Raw genomic sequence first — 14,272 nt, forward strand, 5'->3', positions numbered from 1 at the left:
TTTTTTTTTTTTGTATTTTTATTAGAGACGGGGTTTCACCATGTTGGCCAGGCTAGTCTTGAACTCCTGACCTCAGGTGATCCACCTGCCTCGGCCTCCCAGAGTGCTGGGATTACAGGAATGTGCCACTGTGCCCAGCCATAATTTCCACATAGTATTTTAATGAAAAGCTTAGTGTTAGACCGTGAAGCTGCCGAGGAAAGGTTAGATATGTACTCATAATTAAAGACAGCAGACTCCTGGACCCTGAGTGTTTAGTAAAGAGAGAAAGTGCAGGGAACGTTTGATGTCTTAAACTATGTGAAATAGACCTTTTTTCCCCAGGTTCCTGCAAGTGCTCAGGGAAACGTACCCATTTCCCTGGAAGGCCTCACGTGGCAGAATGTACTCCTCATCCAGCCTGGATGTGGCTCATGCTGAGCCAATAAGGCCCTGTTTTTCTGGTGACCTGCTGGCCAAGGCGGGAGTCCTGCCTTGATTCGGAGTGTAGTGTTCCCTCCCTGATACCCGACCTCTGCTTGGTCCAGGGATGTGTTTTCCACACTCCAGTTAATTGTGCCTGGATGGCCTGGAGTCTGGGGGGGCCTCATCTGGTCCCCAGTCCAGAGCCCTCAATGACCCAGGGAACTCTGGATCATGGCTTCTGAGGAGGCGCTTGGGTCTGGCTCGTTTCCTTTCTCCAACACCAGCTCTCCCTATAAGGGTGGGTGGCGTGTCCAGCCCTGTCTGGGCATTGGGTAGGCACGCTTAACGTCCCTGCATTCCCCACACCTTTCACTCTGCAATCCCTCTCTCCAGCCTGTGTTCCCTCTCTCCTAGCCCTCTTCCTCTTCTCCCCTCCCTTCTCTTTTCCTCGAGGCCGCTGCATCTATGGTTTCCTTGCCTGGCACTCTCTGCACCTCCTTCTGGCTCACCCCACCTCCTTCTCTGGAACTCAAGTAGGTGCCTTTTCCTCAGGAAAGCCCCTCTGGCCCTCCAGATCTGGGTCTGGGGCCCTCTCAGCGGTTCCCACTCTGCCCCTCCCCTCCCCCACTCATCTCTTGCTACACCGTATCCCAAATGCCTGGTTCGCTTGTTTTCCCCATGGCCATATGTGAACTGCTCCTCAGACTGGAGGGCACCAGAGCTATTTTGGAGCGGCTAGATGCAGGCGCCAGGGCCTGCCCCTTGAGATTCCGATGTCAGGGCCCCTCTGAATCCCTGTAGGTGAGGGACATTGTGTCATTCACCTGTGTCTTCCTGTTGGCCAGCCTGGTACCTAACACAGGGCCAGACTCAGTGGGTGAGTCTCTGGGTGGCAGGCTGCCCCATTGGCTGGCGTCTCCTCTCTACTCCTCTGTTGAATGTGCCTGTCTCTAACCGTACCCCTTTTCCCCGAGGACAGGAACACAGACAGGCCGGATGCCTCCGCTATTTACCTGCATGACTTCCAGAGGTTTCTCATACATGAACAGCAGGTGAGAAAGCACAAGGTGTGTGGGTGACTGGGGGAGCTGGCGGGATGCTGCCGGGGACTGGTCTCACGCTTCTGCCACTTGTACTCACTTGGTCAACTGTGCTCACCTGGCCACCTGTGCTCACCTGGCCACCTGTGCTCACCTGGCCACCTGTGCTCACCTGGCCACCTGTGCTCACCTGGCCACCTGTGCTCACCTGGCCACCTGTCTTCATGGAATGACTGCAGTCCCCCAGATGCCAGATACTTCAGATTGTTGTCTGATGCCACTGAGACTCTGGATGAGAAGAGCCTCATGTCGGGCCTCTTCTCAAGACACACATTGAGGATGGGAAGAGTGAGAAGATTCCAGGGCAGGGCAGGAGGGGTGAGGGCCTGAGGAAGGAGCTGCCCTCACCTGGCTGGCGTCAGCTTTTCTGGCATCATATCAGGTGTCACTGCCTGGGAAGCCTTCCTTGATTGATGGGAGGATGGGACCAGATTCATCAAGCCTGCCAGGTCTCCTGGGAGATAAACTAGCCCAGCTGTCCTTAAACAGATGATGCCTGGGACAGTCTCCCTGGACAGGGTTTGCCTGTGGGCCTTGAGCCCAGCTATAGACTCAAGGGGGGTTTGTGTTGTGCATTGGTCTTCACTGCTGTGACGGTGCCCCCAGAGGACACTGGGCAGTGTCCAGAGACGTGGGTGGGTGTCCCAGCTGGAGGCTGCTGCCGGCATCTAGCAGGTCAAGGCCAGGGATGCTGCTAAATACCCCACATTGCCCAGGGCAGTCCCCCTCCTCCCCGCAACAAAGAAGTATTCAGGGCCAGGTAGGGTGGCTCACGCCTATAATCCCAGCACTTTGGGAGGCTGAGGCAGGCAGATCACTTGAGGCCAGGAGTTCGAGACCTAGCTGGCCAATATGGCAAAACCCCCTCTGTACTTAAAATACAAAAATTAGCTGGGCATTGTGGCGGGTGCCTGTAATCCCAGCTACTCGGGAGGCTGAGGCAGGAGAATCACTTGAACCTGGGAGGCAGAGGTTGCAGTCAGCCGAGATTGCACCACTGTACTGCAGCCTGGGCAACAGAGCAAGACTCCGTCTCAAAAAACAGAAAACAAAACCACCCCCCCCCCCCGCCAAAAACAAAACAAAACAAACCAACCAAAGGGGTATTCAGCCCCAAGTGCCTATAGTGCTGAGGACAAGAAAATGTTGTGAGAGTGAGATCAACTTGAAATCTGCTTACCAGCTGCACAGCCATGGACAGGTGGTTTACCCTTTCTGTGCCCCAGTTTCCTCTTTAAGTGGGATTGAGAGCATCTACCTCTGAGAATTGTGGGGATCAGAGACAATTATATGAATCTCTGTGTGTGTGTGTGTGTGTGTGTGTGTACATGTATGCATGCCTAGTCACATATAAATCTAAAAATTTTGTTTGTATCGTTGGAGTTCCATTTACTTTTTTCTTTTAATTCATTTTTTAAGAAATAGACTTTATATTTTAGAGCAGTTTTAGGGTTGAAGCAAAATTAAGTTCATTTACTTAAAAAACCTCTTGTCTTGCAGAACATTTCAAATATACACAAAAGCAGACAGATGGTTTAATGAACCACCATGTATCATCACTCAGATTAAAAATTATGAGCATTTTGCCAGTTTTTCTTTTTGTTTGAGACAAGGCCCCACTCACCCTGTTGCCCAGGCTGGAATGCAGTGGCGTAATAACGGCTCATTGCAGCCTTGACCTCCTGGGCTTAAGCGATCCTCCTGCCTCAGCCTACCGAATAGCTGGGACTACAGGTAGGTGTCACCATGCCAGACAATTTTTTTTTTTTTTTTGAGATAGAATCTTGCTCTGTCACCCAGGCTGGAGTACAATGGCTCGATCTTGGCCCACTGCAACCTCCGCCTCCCATGTTCAAATGATTCTCCTGCCTCAACTTCCCAAGTAGCTGGGATTACAGGTCTGCCACACACCTGTAGTTTTGTATTTTTAATAGAGTCAGGGTTTCACAGTGATGGCCAGCCTGGTATTGAACTCCTAGCCTCAGGTGATCCACCTGCCTTGGCCTCCCAAAGTGCTGGGATTACAGGTGTGAGCCACCAGGCCCAGCCCTGACCAATTTTTGTATCTTTAGTAGAAACGGTTTCGCCATGTCGCTCAGGCTGGTCTCCAACTCCTGGACTCAAGTGACTCGCCTGTCTCAGTCCCCAAATTGCTGGGATTACACATATGAGGCGCTGTGCCCAGCCCACTTTGCCGGTTTTATTTCATCCATTTCTAAGTCCACACACGTGTCTCCCTACCCTTCCCCTTTCTTCATTTCTTTTCTGAAGAATTCTAAAGCAACCCCCAGACTTTGCGTCATTTTGTTTGTAAATACTTCCATATGTTTCTCTCACGGATAGGACTTTTTTTTCCTTTTTTCTTTTCTTTTTTGCGACAGAGTCTTGCTCTGTCGCCCAGGCTGGAGTGCAGTGGTGCAATCTTGGCTCACTGCATGCTCTGCCTCCCGGGTTCACGCCATTCTCCTGCCTCAGCCTCCCGAGTAGGTGGGACTACAGGCGCCCGCCACCATGCCTGGCTAATTTTTTGTATTTTTAGTAGAGTGGAGTTGCACCGTGTTAGCCAGGATGATCTCAATCTCCTGACCTCGTGATCCACCCACCTTGGCCTCCCAAAGTGCTGGGATTATAGGCATGAGCCACCGCGCCCGGCTTTTTGTTTTTTTAAAAAATATAGCCATAACACTCCTATTACAGCTTGTGCAATTAGCAGTAATTTTTAAATGGCATCTAATACCCAGCCTGTTTTTGGATTTCATTGATGGAAGAGACACTTACGAGTAGGGAAGATGTGTTTTGCACAAGGCCAGCCACACTGAGGGCTCAGGGAAGGGTCGTAGCTACCCTAGTAGACTGAGAAATGGTGAATGAGAATGTTGATGCATGTTGTAGGCATCATGCCTTCCCAGTGCCGGGGTTGAATGACAGTGATCAAAAAGAAGGCTTATTTGCCCAACCTGAGACTAAGTCTGAGGGAGGAGGTAAAATGAAGATAATACATTAATTTTACTGGGCACAGTCACATGTTAGGTGTGTGCTGGTGCTAGAGTGAAGCAGAGAAATTTAAGCACTTTTTTCCTGTCATGATTTTCCTTCCACTAAATTATTCAGTTTAGTAGGGAACAGTTAAAGTTAAATTGGTTAAATTCTTGGGGACAAGTAGCCTCGCCTCCTAGAATTCACCACCTGGTAGGGAGATTTGGGTATATAGATTTAGCCCCACCTAGTGGTGGTTGACTTTATTACATGCTTTCCCCAAATAGGGCCCTTTGCTGGGCTGCCCTTAGAGATCAGGGATTTGCGGCCAGGAGAAAGTAGGAGCTCTCTCTCTCTGCATCTGGGGAGTTAGGACCCGACCAGCCATGAGCATCCATGCGATGTTTGTTGGTCACAGAGATGCTCATATGGAATAATCACTGCAGCACTTTGTGTGCAAATTAGTATGACGTTTCTAGAAAACACTTTGGCTGTATGCAATGAAAAGAAAGCTTTAAAACTAGATTCTGTATCTTGAGTAAACTGTTGCCCTCCCGCACACTTATCCTAAGGAAATAATGGCAGCATTTTTACTAGAAATGGAAGCTTGAAATGTCTTTAGAGGATTGGCTCAGCACGCCATAGTACAGCTCTGGGATGGACGGGTGATGGGATAGGAAGGGAGTTAAAAGTATGTTTCCAGAATCAGTGTTTCTGGGTTTAGTCTGAGGCTTATGTCTGGGAACACTGAGTTAACGACTAGAGCCTAGTTGTATAGGTTGTATACGTTTTGGCCCATGTGAAGCAGGCCTCTGTTTCCCCATTTATATGACATGGAGAATAACCTGTGCCTCCTGGGGTGGTGGTAAGTTCACGATGAGCCACTATGTGGGGCCTGGTGTAGAGTCTCAGTGTCCAGTGTTGATAGCCATCACCATTTATTTTTATTTTCATCATTATTCTTTGCCATTTTCACTATTATAGGTGTCTAGTGCAATACCCCACACCAACTAGATGCATTTTACAATCCCTAGAATATTGATATTTCAATCTCCTTTAGGCAGAAGATTTCTTTCTTTGCAGTCAGTCCAGTGCCAGGTAGTATTAGCTAAGTACCTGTGCATTTTGATAAATGTAAAAACTTTGTAGGGGGAAGGAAGGAGGATACCTCCAGCCTCTTTGGGACATCTTGGTCAGGCAAAGTATTTTAATAAAATATCCCACAATTTGGGTTTCATGTTGTAGTATTCAAAGATTCTGACACTCCTGTATTCAAATGAGCTCGCAGTTTCCCAGCTTCCTGGCTGTTTTGGGCTCCTGATCCAGGTAAATTTGCAAGAGTCAACAGCTGTTCATTTTTGTCTTACACCCATGCATATCACAGGCCTCCTGGTCACCACCTCATTTGCATCTGTTCTTCTATTTTTCATTCTTTCAGACATCCTCATCCGGCCCTTCCCATCGAACCACACACATCTGGTAGCATATTTGCTCCTGTTAGTCACAAAGATAAAGGTTTTAGAATATTTGAAGTGAAGAAAGCATTGATCAATGTTGAATTTCCATGACATATTTCATGCTCTTTTCCTATGAATATTTGGCATTTCAGGGCATGGAGAGGAAAGCAATAATTACTTCATATTATACATTCTTTTTTAAAAGGGTTTCTAGAATGTCTAGGACTGTGCAGCAGCTGCTTTGGAACTGGTCATGTATATTTCAGACGTTGTCAGTGTTTTAGCAGCCCTGTTTGCCTATTCTCTTGGAAAGAGGGCATATGATTACATTCCATGTCAGTTTAGCTATTTGGAGCTGAGACTCTGCAATTTACAAGCTGTGTGGGCTTAGGATCCTGAGGTATTGTTCCTGGGCCTCTTTCATTGTCTCTAAAATGACAATGGCAATAAATGACTTGCGGAGTTATGTAGACTAAGTGAGATGACCATAGGAGGAAGATAGATGCTTGTTTGCACAAGCTGCCATGGTCAGAGCACTTTCTTTTTTTTGAGACAGCGTTTCACTCTGTTGCCCAGGCTGGTGTGCCATGGTACAACCTTGGCTCACTACAGTCTCTGCCTCTCTAGTTCAAGCAATTCTCCTGCCTCAGCCTCCTGAGCAGCTGGGATTACAGCGCCTGCCACCACGCCCAGCTGATTAAAAAAATTTTTTTTTGTATTTTAGTAGAGATGGGGTTTCACTATGTTGGCCAGGCTGGTCTTGAACTCCTGAGCTCAGGCAATCCACCCGCCTCGGCCTCCCAACGTGGGTCTGAGCACTTTCTATGCGCCAGGTGCTGCGTTAGGCACATAACCTAATAAGATTTCATACAATGCTTCATACAGTATCCTTTTCATACAGTGCTTCACAGAAACTGTGTGGTAGATACTCTTACTCCCGCTTCGTGGATGCGGAGGCACAGAGACAGTATGTAACTTGCCCAAGGTCACCTAGGTAGAATGAGAGGCCGACCCAGGTAAGTGACCTGGAAGGCTGATGTAACTGCCATGCCCCCAGGCTGCTTCATACTAATGTAAAGAGCTGTCATAGGGCGGGAGCTGGCAAACCACAACCTATGGGCCAAATACAGCTGACCTTGTTTTTATAAACAAAATTTTGTTGGAATACAGCCGTGCCCATTTGCCTGCGGATTATCTGTGGCTGCTTTTGCACCACAGCAGCGGAGTTGAGAGGTTGCGACAGACACCATATGGCTCACAGAGCCCAAAATATTTACTCTCTGGCTCTTTGCAGAGAATCTTTGCTGACCCCTGGCAGAGGGCCATGTGCAGAATGAGGCCTCAACATGTGGTGCTCGATCGCAAGTGATTTCAGAATGGGTTGACGTGTCGGTCTTTGATCGCGACTGTCTGGACCCTGGGAAACGAAGAATTTTATCAGTACTCATTCTGGTGATCTCTTGTTCTGTTTCTCATTTTAAGGAGCATTGGGCTCAGGATCTGAGCAAAGTTCGTGAGCGGATGACAAAGTTCATCGATGACACCATGCGCGAAACTGCTGAGCCTTTCTTGTTTGTGGATGAGGTGAGTAGGCTAGGCTTGTTGTCACGTGGGGGTGACTTTTTGATTGATGTTTGTGCTTTCTGAAGTTTATTTTCTGTTCTCTTTCTTTGGAAAGCTTTGCTGTTTGATGTCCCCTCGACTGACTGGTTAGTTGGAAGTGTTTTTCTTTTTCTTTTTTTTTCTCCCAGGTTCCAGATTACTGTAACTGTTAACTGTCCAGTGGGTTCATTTTGCCTGCTGCCTAGACACAGCCAATTAATCAAGGCAGGGGAATTGAAACAGGGAAAGAGTTGAACTCATGTAGAGCCGGATGAATGGGAGACTTCAGTTTTATTGTTACTCAAATCATTCTCCCTTTCAGAGGCTCGAGTTTTGTTTTTTTATGGCTTTGTTTGTTTGCTTGTGTTTTTGTTTCTGAGATGGTGTCTCAGTCTGTCACCCAGCCTGGAGTGCAGTGGTGCGATCTCACCTCACTGCAACCTCAGCCTCCCAGGTTCAAGTGATTCTTGTGCCTCAGCCTCCCGAGTAGCTGGGATTCCAGGCGCCCTCCACCATGCCTGGCTAATTTTTTTGTATTTTTAGTAGAGACAGAGTTTCACTATGTTGGCCAGGCTGGTTTCCAACTCCTGACCTTGTGATCAGCCTGCCTCGGCCTCCCAAAGTGCTGGGCTTATAGGTGTGAGCCACCGCACCTGGCTGAGGCTAGGGTTTTTTAAAGATCGTTTGGAGGGCTAGGGAAGGGGTGCTGCTGATTGGTTGCAGATGCAATCCTATGAGTGCGGAAAATAGTGTGCTTCTGGATAAGGCCACAGGACCAGTGGGCGGTCCAGGTAGAGCCATGCAAACGCCCAAAAAGACATCTCAAAAGGCCAGTCTTAGGTTGAACGAGAGTGATGTTATCTGTAGGAGTACCTGGGGAAGTTGCGAATCTTATAACCTCCAGAAAAATGGCTGGTAACCAATTAGTCTCCACCTTAGCGGAATTCAGGCCCCTCTCATCCTCCTAACCTGGTCTTTGTTTAGCTTTACAAAGGCAGTTTAGTTTTGGGGAAGGACTGTTACTTAAACTATAAACTAAATGTTTTCCAAAGTTACTTTGGCCCAAGCCCGGGAATAATTAAGGGCAGTTTGGAGGTTAAAGGCAAGATAGAGAGGTTGGTTAGATCAGGTCTGTTTTGCTGTCATAATTTTCTCGTTCTGATTTTTGCTAAAGCAGTTTCATAGCCTTTTCTTACTCTTGATTTTGCCACTAGAGGGCATCTGCCACCAGGAAGAGTTGAACCATTGCAAGCACAGAAACAAAATGCGAAGGTGTCTGGGTGCTTGCAGGTCAGAATGGTTGCCTTTGACCTTGCATAGGGAAGGAGGGGAGGTGGAACTGGGGAGCGCCTGCCCCATATGAGGTCGTTCTCAGGCGGCAGAAAGTAGGCCCAGGTCGCTAAAGCAGTTTTTTTTTTTTTTAAAGGGGCCAGGAATTGTAACTTGAAATTTGCTGCCCTTTCAACATTCTGATATGGATAACACTCTGTTTCTTCAGTTAGGCAGTGGGTTCACAACTTTTCATGCTACTGTTATGTTTTAAAACGTATATATGGGCCGGGCGCGGTGGCTCAAGCCTGTAATCCCAGCACTTTGGGAGGCCGAGATGGGCGGATCACAAGGTCAGGAGATCGAGACCATCCTGGCTAACAGAGTGAAACCCCGTCTCTACTTAAAAAAAAAAATACAAAAAACTAGCCAGGCGAGGTGGCGGGCGCCTGTAGTCCCAGCTACTTGGGAGGCTGAGGCAGGAGAATGGCGTAAACCCAGGAGGCGGAGCTTGCAGTGAGCTGAGATCTGGCCACTGCACTCCAGCCTGGGCGACAGAGCGAGACTCCGTCTCAACAACAACAACAACAAAAACCAAAAAAACAAAACAAAACAAAACGTATATATGAGGCCGAGTGCAGTGACTCACACCTGTAATCCCAGCACTTTGGGAGGCTGAGGTGGGTGGATCACTTGAGGTTAGGAGTTTGAGATCAGCCTGGCCAACATGGTAAAATTCTGTCTCTACTAAAAGTACAAAAATTAGCCTGGTGTGGTGGTGCATGCCTGTTATCCCAGCTACTTGGGAGGCTGAGGCAGGAGAATCGCTTGAACCCAGGAGGTGGGGGTTGCAGTCAGCTGAGATTGTACCACTGCACTGCAGCCTTGGCAACAGAGCAAGACTCTGTCTGAAAAAACAAAAGGCAACAACAATGTATATATGGTAAGCATAAGCCCTTGCAGTAGCAAATATTTTAGGGTAAGCATTACAAAGGAAAATATTATATAGGTCCATGGAACAAATATGTCACTGCAGCCCATTGCAGTCTGAGCCTTCGGTATTGAAAACGTGGGTAACTGAGGTCTGGAGACCATCGGTTGGTTTCACGCGTCAGAGCTGTTCTTCCCCTGGGTGGACACAGAACAGAAACAAGCAGACACCATCCCTCCCGTCAACGTGATGATTCAGTCTTCGTGTTTGACTCTTTTAGTTCCTCACGTACCTGTTTTCACGAGAAAACAGCATCTGGGATGAGAAGTATGACGCGGTGGACATGCAGGACATGAACAACCCCCTGTCTCATTACTGGATCTCCTCGTCACATAACACGTGAGTTTCAGATGAACCTGTGATGGGTTGGGCAGCACAGAGCATGTGAGGGTTGAGGCAGGGGTCCGATGCGCTGCTCTGGTGAGCCGTGTTGAGAAGCAGGTGGAGGGTGTAGCGTCACATTCCTTGGACTAGAATACACAGAATCTTCTGGAAGGGGCGGGGAACACACCTCCTTTTCTCAGTTGGCATTGTAATAATAATCTGTTTTCTGTGGCCCTAAAAAGCTAGTAAAAACAAAAGTAACTTAAAGTAACTTAGTAACTAAAGTAATGTAGTAAACTTAGTTTTTCGTGATTTGGGCATCTCACAGTAGCCACACCAAAGCAATTCGGTGACTCATTGAATTGATTCATAGGGACTGTGTACCCTGTGCCTGCTGGGAGCTGGGAATGTGGCTGTGAACAGGTGGCAGCCACGTCCTCATGTGCTGGGAGGAAGGCCTCCATTGAAAGTTAACCCCAGAAGAGGACTTGCTGATGGTGGGGAGCAGGTGGTAAGGCGAGGAGAAGTGTTTTAGACAGAGGAGCAGCATGTGCCAAGGCCCTGGGGCAGGAGCAACTGAAAAGAGTCTGCTAAGGCTGGAGTGCAGAATCCAGGAGAGCGGTGTCAGGAGGGGAGGAAGGCAGGTCCTGCTGGAGTGGGATCTTGTAGGTCACCATGAGAACTGTCGGGAAGACCCTGATGACTTTTAACCAGAAAACAAGATGCTCACAGGGGCCTCTTGGGATGGTTACTCTGATTGCAACAGAGTGAGGATAACGGATGTTGCACTGATGTTCCAGTATTTAGTGTGTCTTATTGGGTGAGGGGTGAAGTCCTTGGGTCATGGCTCCAGGAGCTATGGGTGGGGACTTTCCTAAGTGGCATTCCAGGGGGTCATCTGGGAAAAGGCTTTTAATGGTGTTATGCTCCAGGCATTTGGGAAGGTAAAATCTCTTTCAGGGGAAAATTGATTTCACAGTTCTCTCTTCCCCACCATGCCTATCATTTTAAGAGTTTGTGTTTCTGCATGGTGAATTCTAGAAAATCTAGAAGACAGTTAAGAAATACAAACTTAAAAAAAACCTTTTATTTTCAGTTCAGAGGTATGTGTGCAGGTTTGTTACACAGGTCAACCTGTGTCATGGGGGTTTGCTGTGCAGATTATTTTTTCACCCAGGCATTAAGCCTACTACCCATTAGTTATTTTTCCTGATCCTCTTCCTCCTGCCACCCTCTGACAGGCCCCAGTGTGAGGAATAAACTCTTTTTTTTTTTGAGACGGGGTCTTGCTCTGTTGTCCAGGTTGGAGTGCAGTGGTGCAATCTCGGCTCACCACAACCTCTGCCTCCCTGGTTCAAGAGATTTTCCTGCCTTAGCCTCCTGAGTAGCTGGGACTACAGGCATATGCCACCATGCCCAGCTATTTTTTTTTTCGTATTTTTAGTAGACACAGAATTTCACTATGTTGGCCAGGTTGGTCTCGAACACCTGACCTCATGATATGCCCGCCTCAGCCTCCCAAACTGCTGGGACTACAGGTGTGAGCCTCCGTGCCTGGCCTCGGAACACAAACTTTAAAAAAAGTTGAGGTGAATCATGGTGAGGAAGAAAGTGCGTTAAGGAGTCATTCTTATGGCAGTTTTGGTGGGTGTGGCTCCTCGCATAGTCGATTCCACCAACAGTTGTTGAATGCCTGTTCTGTGCCTGGCCTCGGGCCCTGATATCAAAAGAAGCACTCATCTCTGTTTAGACCGAGGACCCAGAAGGTGGCCACGGGGCTTTGTTAACTCATCTTCTGCAGCTTTTTTGCTTCTGACGTGCTTTGACCAACTTCTCCTCAAAAGAACACGTCCTCTCCATGCTTCCATTGCCCAGGTGGTCAGCAGTCACCTCCTGTGATTGTGACCTGAGTTCAAAGCTCATGCCCAGTGTGACCGTGGAATTGTGTATTTCTGTCCTAGGCCTTAGCTTTGAGTCTTTCTAGATGGAAGAATTCAGGGGTTTGGGAACTCAGGCTGAGAAGTTCCCCTGCAACACCCTGAGGTGCAGGCTTGCCCCCCAACCCCTGTGGCTGCCACCCCCTCACGGCCACCTGCCTTCTCTCCTGCAGGTACCTCACAGGTGACCAGCTGCGGAGCGAGTCGTCCCCGGAAGCTTACATCCGCTGCCTGCGCATGGGCTGTCGCTGCATTGAACGTGAGTAGCTCCTTCTTGGCCGAGGTCACGCTCACAGCAAATTGAGGATAACCATGTGGTTGCTCTATGTTTTCTTTCAAATTTTAAAAAAGCTTTAATGGACATATAATAACTGTGCGTATTTATGGGGTTAGAGTGTGATGTTTCTTTCTTTCTTTCTTTTTTTTTTTTGAGACAGAGTCCCTGTCATCTGTATCTCCTCAGCTTCCTCCTGGGCTGGTATTAGAGGAAGGCAAACAGACGCCCACTGTGTTTTGGCAGCTGGGTCCTAGGTGTGCACAGGTACCCCGTATCACCTGGATTGGGGGGTCTGTGAGCAAATGTGAAAAGAACGATCAGGGCTGGATATGGTGGCTTCTGCCTGTAATCCCAGCACTTTGGGAGGCTGAAGTGGGAGGGGACTGCATGAGGTCAAGAGTTTGAGACCAGCCTGGGCGACATGGTGAGATTCCGTCACTACAAAAAGTAAAAAAATTAGCTGTGTGTGGTGGCAGTCACCTGTGGTCCCCACAACTTGGGAGGCTGAGGTGGGAGGATCGCTTGAGCCCAGGAGGTTGAGGCAGTGGTGAGCTGTGATTGTGCCACTGCACTCTAGCCTGGGCAACTGAGCGAGACTCTGTGTCTAAACAGAAAAGAAAAGAAGGGTCAGCCGGCATCTGTGGCTGGGCAGATGGCAGAGGCCTTACTTCCCTCCTTCCTTCTCATAGCCTCTCTGGCTCTTTTCCTTCCAGCCTTTCTCTGACCAAAGGCTCATGGGTGCATTTGGCTGAGAAAAGGCAACAGCCAGCTGGGCATGGTGTCTCATGCCTGTAATCCCAGCACTGTGAGAGATCGAGGCAGGCGGGTCGCTTGAGATCAGGAGATCACTTGAGATCACTTGAGATCAGTTTGAGACCAGTCTGGCCAATATGGCGAAACGCTGTCTCTACTAAAAATACGAAAATTGCCAGGTGTGACGGTGCACATCTGTCATCCCAGCTACTTGGGAGGCCGAGGCACAAGAGTCGCTTGAGCCCGGGAAGCAGAGGTTGCCGTAAGCTGAGATCGTGCCACTGCACTCCAGCCTGGGCAACAGAGGGAGACTTTGTCTCAAAAAAAAAAAAAAAAGGCAACAACCACTGACTTAGGCTTCAGTTACCAAAACCACTCATCATGGAAGCAACGTTTTGTAGCGGTTATTCTATAGACTTTCCTCCCGTTTATGATTTTTCTCCTCCTTTAGGAAAAATCAAATGTTTAGAAGAAAAACTGTAAGCAGTCAGCTCCTGTGCCCTCAGGGGGTCCAAAAGATTGGGGATGTTCACCTTCCACATGACCCATTTCTGTTTGAAAATTTTCCTGTGAACCTTTACAAATAAATTTCTCATTGCTCTGTATCATTTCCACGGGCAGAAAAGGCAGTCAAGGTTTTCAACAGGCAAAGTCAAAATAAAACACGTGGTAAAGCACTTTGGGAGGCCGAGACGGGCGGATCACGAGGTCAGGAGATCGAGACCATCCTGGCTAACACGGTGAAACCCCGTCTCTACTAAAAATACAAAAAACTAAGCCGGGCGAGGTGGCGGGCGCCTGTAGTCCCAGCTACTCCGGAGGCTGAGGCAGGAGAATGGCGTAAACCCGGGAGGCGGAGCTTGCAGTGAGCTGAGATCCGGCCACTGCAGTCCAGCCCGGGCTACAGAGCAAGACTCCGTCTCAAAAAAAAAAAAAAAAAAAAAAAGAAGCATTGAGGCCAGGCGCGGTGGCTCATGCCTCTAATCCCAGCACTTTGGGAGGCTGAGGCGGGCGGATCATGAGGACAGGATATCGAGACCACCCTGGACAACATGGTGCAAACCTGTCTTTACTAAAATACAAAAAATTAAGCGGGCGTGGTGGTACGCGCCTATAGTCCCAGCTACTCAGGAGACTGAGACAGGGGAATTGCTTGAACCCGGGAGGCGGAGATTGCAGTG

General features: G+C 48.5%; 1 protein-coding gene across 3 annotated transcripts in view; it reads left to right on the forward strand.

Annotated features, from left to right (window-relative positions):
* The window catches only part of PLCG2 (phospholipase C gamma 2), a 187,243-nt gene that overhangs the window by 105,625 nt on the left and 67,346 nt on the right, over positions 1 to 14,272 (forward strand). For all 3 annotated transcript variants that reach the window (XM_073015601.1, XM_007994182.3, XM_007994183.3), the window contains exons 9-12: positions 1,385 to 1,457; positions 7,421 to 7,522; positions 10,021 to 10,139; positions 12,235 to 12,320. In XM_073015601.1, the coding sequence (XP_072871702.1) occupies positions 1,385 to 1,457; positions 7,421 to 7,522; positions 10,021 to 10,139; positions 12,235 to 12,320 (380 nt within the window). The remainder of the gene's footprint in view (positions 1 to 1,384; positions 1,458 to 7,420; positions 7,523 to 10,020; positions 10,140 to 12,234; positions 12,321 to 14,272) is intronic.

The sequence above is a fragment of the Chlorocebus sabaeus genome, chromosome 5, assembly GCF_047675955.1.
Source record: "Chlorocebus sabaeus isolate Y175 chromosome 5, mChlSab1.0.hap1, whole genome shotgun sequence".
In the NCBI taxonomy this organism is placed as follows: domain Eukaryota; kingdom Metazoa; phylum Chordata; class Mammalia; order Primates; family Cercopithecidae; genus Chlorocebus; species Chlorocebus sabaeus.